At 30.8% G+C, this 8,011-nt stretch overlaps 1 protein-coding gene across 1 annotated transcript; it reads left to right on the top strand.

Annotated features, from left to right (window-relative positions):
- The first annotated feature begins 2,158 nt into the window (after positions 1 to 2,158).
- On the top strand, positions 2,159 to 4,078 carry LOC21406072 (glycine cleavage system H protein, mitochondrial). The gene is made up of 4 exons (XM_024170752.1): positions 2,159 to 2,295; positions 2,456 to 2,544; positions 3,188 to 3,358; positions 3,696 to 4,078. Exons 1-4 carry the CDS (start codon positions 2,187 to 2,189, stop codon positions 3,822 to 3,824), a joined length of 498 nt encoding a protein of 165 aa, XP_024026520.1. The 5' UTR covers positions 2,159 to 2,186; the 3' UTR covers positions 3,825 to 4,078.
- The last annotated feature ends 3,933 nt before the right edge of the window (positions 4,079 to 8,011 follow it).

Here is an 8,011-nt window from a genome sequence, read left to right on the forward strand (position 1 = left end):
GAACGGAATAATAATGGTAATGATAATGAAAATGAGAATAAAAAAGAATGCATCAGAAAAAAAGACAAAAATTAATTCTTTTGTTCGGTTGAAGTTACGGAATGACTTCATTTTGATTGTGTGTTGACAAAATTGCCCTTAATAAAAAAGTCAAATTACATAATCAATGTTCTTTTTGTTTTTGGTTCTTTTTTCATGTGATTGTTCTCAACATTAATCAAGTTCAAAATACAATTTTCTTTGCCGAAGAACAACTACAAAATATGAAAAAACACAATCCAGAGTTTACCCAAATGTGGAAAAAATAATCGTCTAAGAACAATTATGTAATACCCCAAATCTAAAAAATGACAATAATCAAAGAACACCTCTAAATCTGTAATCACTACGCAATAAAACCATTTTAAAGAACAAACTCATATCTGAAAAACCAAAAATCTGAACAAACTAAATCTGAAAAAAGAAACCCATCAATTTCTGCGTACAAACACATAGAAATGAAATTCATGTCAACAATAGAACGAAATCGGCTTCAATTTCAAAGGAATTTTTCCATCTGGGTACAAAACCATCAATTTTTTCTCTTGAAATTGTCTTCTGTTGTGAGGAAGAAGACTGACAGACTAAAAAAGACAATGGACAGAACCAAACTCGGCCGGTGAAGCTTCAGTTCGACAGTGGAATGTCGATTTAGGCGCCGCTTGGTGCGAACTCCGATGATCTCCGGCGGTGCTCAACGCTAGTTCCGAAGGTGGAGTTTCAACGTGAATTTTAGGTTGGATTTGAGAAAGAAGAACATATGGGTTTTGATTTTCGTGTACTTCGTGTTCAGAAGATGGAGAGGGTAGTCAGGGAAAAAATAATTCCACCAACGTCAAAATCGCAATTCCACTGGATCATGGGATGAATGGTCTTTCCACCAAAATGAGTGAATGGGAATGAAAGGCCTTTTTGATAAAAAAATTTTAGGCCTTGTTGAATTCGCGGATTCAAATTTTCAATTTGAGTTGAGATGTGATATTTTTTTAAAACTATTCACTGTAGCAGAAAAAGTTAAATGTGACATTTTTTGAGAACTTTTTACTGTATAAACCTAAAACTGAAAATTCAAATCGGTGAAATAAACGAGACAATCAAACAAAAAATTCGGACCTTGGCAGAGGAATTGCCTTTCCTTTCCTTTCCATTACCTCAAACCAAACACACCTTAAATACCTCTGAAGCAGTTAATTTTTAAAAATGTCATGATTATCCTTTTTAATGTATATTATTTTAGATATGATTTAACTAAAAAATTAAATAAAAAATGTTTAAAAATACTCAAGTAGATATTCTAATCAAATAAACACTTCAATTATTTAAAGAGTTTTTCATTTTTTAAAATTGATTTTATTTAACATTTTGGTTTAATAATGTTTTAAATTGTACTTGACAAAGATTGGTAATTTAATATTTTACAAAATTTAATTGCTTTAGGGGTGTATTGGATTTATTTTTATAAATACAAAGGATAATATTTTATCGTAAGAAGAGCCAAGTGGCATTTTAACAAAACACAAAAGAGTGTTTTGGATATTATCCTTCTATGAAAACAAAAAAATTACTAGCGTTGTGAAAACTGAAAAGTCACATACCGTTTATCATTTATGTCTATTATTTAGTACTATAGTCGTTTTATTGTTGCTTGCAATAAACGATTGATAACAATAAGGGGTGAAAACGACAAGTTTTAATATGAAGTTATATAGGTTCTCGACTTATCAAATGATTTTTTTTTCTTTTTTTGGATTACCGAATAAGAACATACATGTATCAATTTGATGATGCTAAAGAGGTAAAATTTATACGTTTCAAAAAAAAAAAGTAAAATTAATACTTTTAGCAGCCTTTCTAAAAGACTACTAATTATAACCAGCAAAAAAGACTGCTATTTATAAATTCTTAAAACATATTTTACATAAAAAATTTTGGAAAATAGTTTCATGATTTTTTTTAATTGATAGTTTTATTTATGGAAAAATAAATAGCATATGCAAAGTGTTAGTAAAATGAAAAACAGGGGTCTGTGCCATTCGAGGTCTTAGGATGAGGCTTTTGTTTCTCACCATTCATCCAAGATAAACACAACCAACTATATATAACCAATCAAACTCAGAAAGATAACACACAAGAGAGAGAGAAAAATTATGGCACTTAGAATGTGGGCTTCTTCAACAGCCAATGCACTCAGAATCTCTTGTGCTTCCAAAGCTCATCTCTCTCCTGCATTTTCTCTCTCTAGATGCTTCTCAACTGGTATTTCTTCCCTATACTCTACTGGGTTCTCTCTACATTTGTATATCTATATGTGTATGTGAACTAATTTCTTCACCAAAAAAAAAAAAAAAAAAACCGACCCATTGAAGCTTTACTTTCTTCTTGTGATATGATATTGTTATGTTGAAAAATTTTGCAGTTTTGGATGGTTTGAAGTATGCGACTTCACATGAGTGGGTGAAGCATGAGGGCTCAGTTGCTACAATTGGTATAACTGATCACGCCCAGGTCAGTATAACTTCAAATCCCCATGTGGACAAGATCTTTATCTTTCTTTTTTGTTCTTTCAAGTATATCTGTATATGCCATTTACAACTTTATGAGAATTTTTTACTGTCAAGTTCTCATAAGGTTCGGTACTTAAATTGTCATATTTTATTTAATTTGATCTCACCATTGAAAAAATGTATCTAATTTTGTCTGGTTAAGAATTGTGTCCTACGGGTATGGTATTTTTCTTTTCATACCCTACCACAAAATTCTCTGGAAAAACTGTTCTAGATACTTCTTCCTTTGTAGGTTATTACAAGGTTGCAATACACTGCGGTATGTTACAAGCAAGTAATTAGTACTAATTAGCTGAGCAATGTTTCATATTCGAAATTGATTTCTAATTCATATTCATTACTTATGACTTTTGATTATAGTATGATTGGATATGCATTGGGATATGTCTTGTGGGCATTTGTTGTATTACTGTTGTATTGGATTACTTGCATTTTCAGCACTTTGATATATGGCATTTGAACAGGAAAGTGGTGCCATTCTGTTGTTCCAAATTCCATAATTATTCAAAATAGAGCTTCTTAATTTGGATCTTCAGCTACTAAATGGAGTGAAATTTGAAGCTTTTCAAGTGTGCATTTTGCAGGATCATCTTGGGGAGGTAGTGTTTGTGGAGCTGCCAGAACGAAAGGCCTCAGTCTCCCAAGGTAGCGGCTTTGGAGCAGTGGAAAGTGTGAAGGCAACCAGTGATGTAAATTCTCCGATCTCCGGCGAGGTTGTCGAGGTTAACTCCAAGCTTAGTGAATCACCTGGCTTGGTAATTCTTCCTTTCTTAGCTCAATCACTCGGTTTCCAAGAATAGTACTATTGAATATAAGAGCCAAAAAAAAAAAAAAAAAAAACAATGAAGTTTTTTATCTTTACGAAACTAAATGCCTGTTTGGTTTATAAGTTTAAACATAAAGTCAATTTTTTATTAGATAAAATACCGTAGCAAAAAGGTTTGAACTGTGATTCAAACCAGCAAAACAAATGGGATAACAGTAAATCCTAGAAACCTGATTCAGTGCTGTTGAATTCTATTGGACTTGCTTTCTCTTTTGCTTTATTGGTTTTTTTACACTTTTTTGAGTCACTTTTTTGTTCACATGAAGATCAACACAAGCCCGTATGAAGACGGATGGATGATCAAGGTGAAGCCGAGCAATCCCGCGGAGCTAGAATCCTTGTTGGGTCCTAAGGAATATACTAAGTTTTGTGAGGAAGAAGATGCTGCCCATTAGAGTTTAAACATGCAGGTGCAATCATCTTGGATATATACTTTTGCAGCAAGAAAAGGGGGGGAAAAAAATCATCTTAGATGCTAACTGATTTTCAGCCTTTTTTTTTAAAGATTGTTGTAATTTGCCAAGTTCTTGTCAAATTAGACTACAAAAACTGCCGGCTCTGAAATCACATTTCCCTTTTCGTTTTATTCTCTTGTTACATTTTAACTCTATCTTATCTTCATGTAAAGTAGTATTCATATTTTCCTCCATTCTTTTACATCTCTTTCATTATTCTCAATTTGCCTAGTCTTGGTTCACCCCATATTATTATAAGCACGTATTTCTACGTGTTTAGATGACGATAACCTATTGAAATTTGAGTTTTCTAATCCTGTTCAAAGTGGAAGCTAATTGCGCTAAACTCGTTTGTATTTATCAGAAACTTTAAATTGATAAGTACAACCTAATTAACATAATAAATTCTCTAAACTTCTAGTGTACTCTAGGTGCTAAGTAGTGAAAAAAAGGTAATTTCTTGAACGAAATACTTTGAGCTATATTAGCTTTTGATGAGAAATGCAGTGAAACAAGTGTAAGTAACCAAGAAAAAAATGAGACCCCCCCCCTTTTTTTTTCTCTCATATATTTTTCTTTTATGTACTCTCCACCATTAGATCTTGTAATTTTTTGTAGTTCAAGTCCATCCTAACTCTTCTTAGGGCTTTCTGTACTTGTTCCACTAAGTGCTAAAACTTTGCACATTTGCCCTTTCTCAACATTTTTAGAATAACCTCTCAGGTTAAACTCTCGTAATGTGAACCTAGCATCAATTCTGTAAAAGAGGGAAACTTTTTCTTTCTTATTCTTTTTAAATAACTGTTAGGATTTTAATTGAATTTTAATTATGAAATCCTAAAAAGTTCCTACTTATAATCTCTTAACTGAATTTACATTACTTAATGCCATTGCTTGCCTTTTATTGCACCCCGGAAAACTATATTAACTTTTGAGTTTTCTTGTGAACATTGTTACTCTTTTTTGAGAAACCAAATGAGAAGTTCAAGAAGCAAGTTGCCCAAATTAGAAATTCAAGAGGCAAATTGTCAAAATTAAAAGTTTAAGAGGTAAGTCGCTGAAAATTAGAAGTTTTAAGAGGTAAGTCACTGAAACTCTACAAATTCAAGAGACAAACACGCAAAATACCATAATTAAAAGTAAAACGGAGAAGAGGAAGAAGTTAGTATTCTAACGCACCCCATTTGGTGGACTTTACAAAGCAATTTTCAATGTTAACTTAAGCAATTGAATTAGACATGCATGAATTATCAACTATTGCGTTTTAACTAATGTGACATGCAAGTTATCTTTTTATTAGTATATGCAATCTCTCCTCATTAATTATTTTGATAATATTTTAAAAACCCATTCATGTAAAAAAAAAACTCACATATCACTTCAATTGATATATAAAAATTGAAATTTAACTTAGTATCTCTAACATTATTATTATTATAAATATAGGTTTTATCTTCAGTCTGCTACGGATAGGAACACCTATTGTTAGATTTTTATTTTTATTTTTTGGTTGAAGAAATGACACAAACGTGTTAATCAATTGACGAGTCTGTCAGGTTCTTTGTTAATAACATACTTACAACTGGAGATGTTGGCAGATGGTTTAGGTGGGATAATTGTATCAGGCAATAATGTAATATGTTATGCTTACAAAAATATGTAAATGTACCATTAGCAAAGAAAATGTGCAACAAAAATGACGATGTATATTTTCTATTCAAATATGTATCCCTTATTTCAAATAAGTGAAGTGACATAGTAGTATGCGTATTCATTGAATTGTGGTCGTCAATTTAACTGAAATGTATTGTCGTTAATTTTGAAATACATGATTTATAATGATCAGATTTAGAATCCGGGTAATTTAATTTTCAAATATTATAATAGAATCAATAAGTAATTTTAACTACTCAAAACTGGTATCATACATAGACATAAGGTTGAAAAAAATACAAAACGCTCGTTTTTGTTGAATTCTTTTTTTTTTTTTTTTTCTTTCTATCTTATTTTTCTTTTTACTTTTCCCCAGAATTTTATATTTTTCGTTCTTGTCTTTTTATATCTTTTTTTTTCTTTTTTGTTCAAATTATTTTTTTTACAGATATCCTACTTGGATTTTTTTTCTAATGGTGTCCTCAAACTTATCTATTTCTTCATTTTAGTCTTTTTTTACCCTTTTTTTATTTTTGTTCTGAAATTTTTTCTTTTTATCCTAAAATTTATTTATTTTTTCATATATGCCTTTTTTTACTCCTTTTTTAAAATTTTTTTTTTTGCTCTGAAACTCTAGGCGTGTTTGGAACTCGTTCTAAAATGATTTTTTGTTTTCTATATGAAAATGGAAATGAAAATTTTTTAATCTCAGACAGAAATTATTTTTAAAAATGCGTTTGATAGTTTTATCAAGAGATTGTTTTCATTATATAAAAACACATTAATGTCTCTCTCTGTACTCGAGAGAGGAGAAAACGAAAATAAAAAATGAAAAATGACTAAAAGTCATTTTTCATTTCTCTCCCATTTTACACTAAACCAAACAATCAATTTCATTTCCGTTTTTTTATCTTTAATAGTGTCAAACATTGTTTTGTAATCGTTTTCATTTTATCTTTCTCAAAAAATATGAAAAACAAAAATCAGAACAATTCTAGACACGGCGTCTATTTCTTTATTTACGTTATTTTTGCCTTAAAATTTTTTTATTTCTCTATTTTTTATCTTTGTTTTAACCCTTTTTTAGTTTAGTCCTAAAATTTTATTTTTTTTATTCCTGCATCTTATGTCGTTGGGCAGAGAAAGATGTGAGAAAAAAAGGGTGAGACCGTGAGAGCTTATAGAATATTAATAGGATCCATTTAGTTTGCATTTGAGTTTTTAATACGAGTTGAGATTTGATTTTATGTGAAAACTTTTTACTGTAGTAAAAAGTTAGATATGACTGTTTTTAAGAGTTTTTTACTGTAACAAAACTCAAATTCTAAACTCAAAACAGTAAAATAAACAGAGCTATAATTTTTTCTTTTTTCTTGTTGAAAGGACGAAATTTGTTCCTGTCATTTACAGGCTTCTATATTGAGACAACAATCTTTTTTTTATTAATTTTATTCGCAGACCCCTATCTCCAATCTGCTCCCCATATTTTAAATTTGTGACGACCCTCCTATGAGGCCGCCACTGTAACTTAAACTTTAACTTGTACTTACTAGGGTTTCTTAAAATATGCGGAACATTTTTTTTTTTTTTTATATAAGAAGGAATACTTTCATAATTTGTAACAATAATTTCAAATAAGTGAATCACTAAATTTCTTAAAGCTTTTCTTAATTTTAGTTAAGATAAAACCTTTTAGGAATATCCTTCAAACGGAATAGCATTTGAACTCTTGTTTCAAATACTCTTTAAAAGCTTTTCTAAAACTAGTCATTTCAATCGGCCATCTCATTTGACTTTAAAAGGGATTTCGTGAGAAATCTTAAATTCAAGTACATCTTAAAGTCCTTCTAAAATTACTCATTTAAATCGTCATGTTTAAAATTCATTTATTTGTTGCATGTACTATTGCAACGTTCTAAAACTTAAATACTCAAAACTAGGGTTGTTAGCTACAACCTTCGTTTTCTTAACATATATATGTACGTATACTTTTTAAACATACATACTTGAAACCTTTGAATCATATAGACATATACATGATTTTTCTTAAACTTACGGCGGAAAATAACTGCGTGAGCGGTATCCATTCCCATCTCCACCATTCGTCCACCGCTCGCCATTGCCCTTCAAGAATTGCTGATAGGTTTCTTACCTACAACATGAACATATCTGATTGAGCTTTCGCTCAGCAAGTAGGAACTATATCTCACAAAATAACTGTAAGTACACATGAATAAATATGCATGAGCTGATTATGCTTAATTATGATGTCTTATCATAATCTTATTATCTTATCTTATCTTTCTTACTGATGAGCCCGAGTGCTCGCATACCACTTGCGCGCAATCATCGGAACGTGAGGGTTTGCAAGGTCCCCCACGACACCGTGATTATAACTTGAATGCCTCCCTTGAGTCGGAGGACATTATTGTTATTTTCTTTTTCTCCCTTGTGGAGCTGGAGTTACCTCCCTT

Source organism: Morus notabilis, unplaced genomic scaffold, assembly GCF_000414095.1.
Source record: "Morus notabilis unplaced genomic scaffold, ASM41409v2 Scaffold69, whole genome shotgun sequence".
Taxonomy (NCBI): Eukaryota; Viridiplantae; Streptophyta; class Magnoliopsida; order Rosales; family Moraceae; genus Morus; species Morus notabilis.

Coding starts and splice junctions, on each gene's coding strand:
- LOC21406072 (XM_024170752.1), top strand. CDS start 2,187: ATGGCACTTAGAATGTGGGCTTCTTCAACAGCCAATGCACTCAGAATC. Junction 2,545..3,187: donor GTATAACTGATCACGCCCAG/GTCAGTATAACT, acceptor TGCATTTTGCAG/GATCATCTTGGGGAGGTAGT. Junction 3,359..3,695: donor TTAGTGAATCACCTGGCTTG/GTAATTCTTCCT, acceptor GTTCACATGAAG/ATCAACACAAGCCCGTATGA.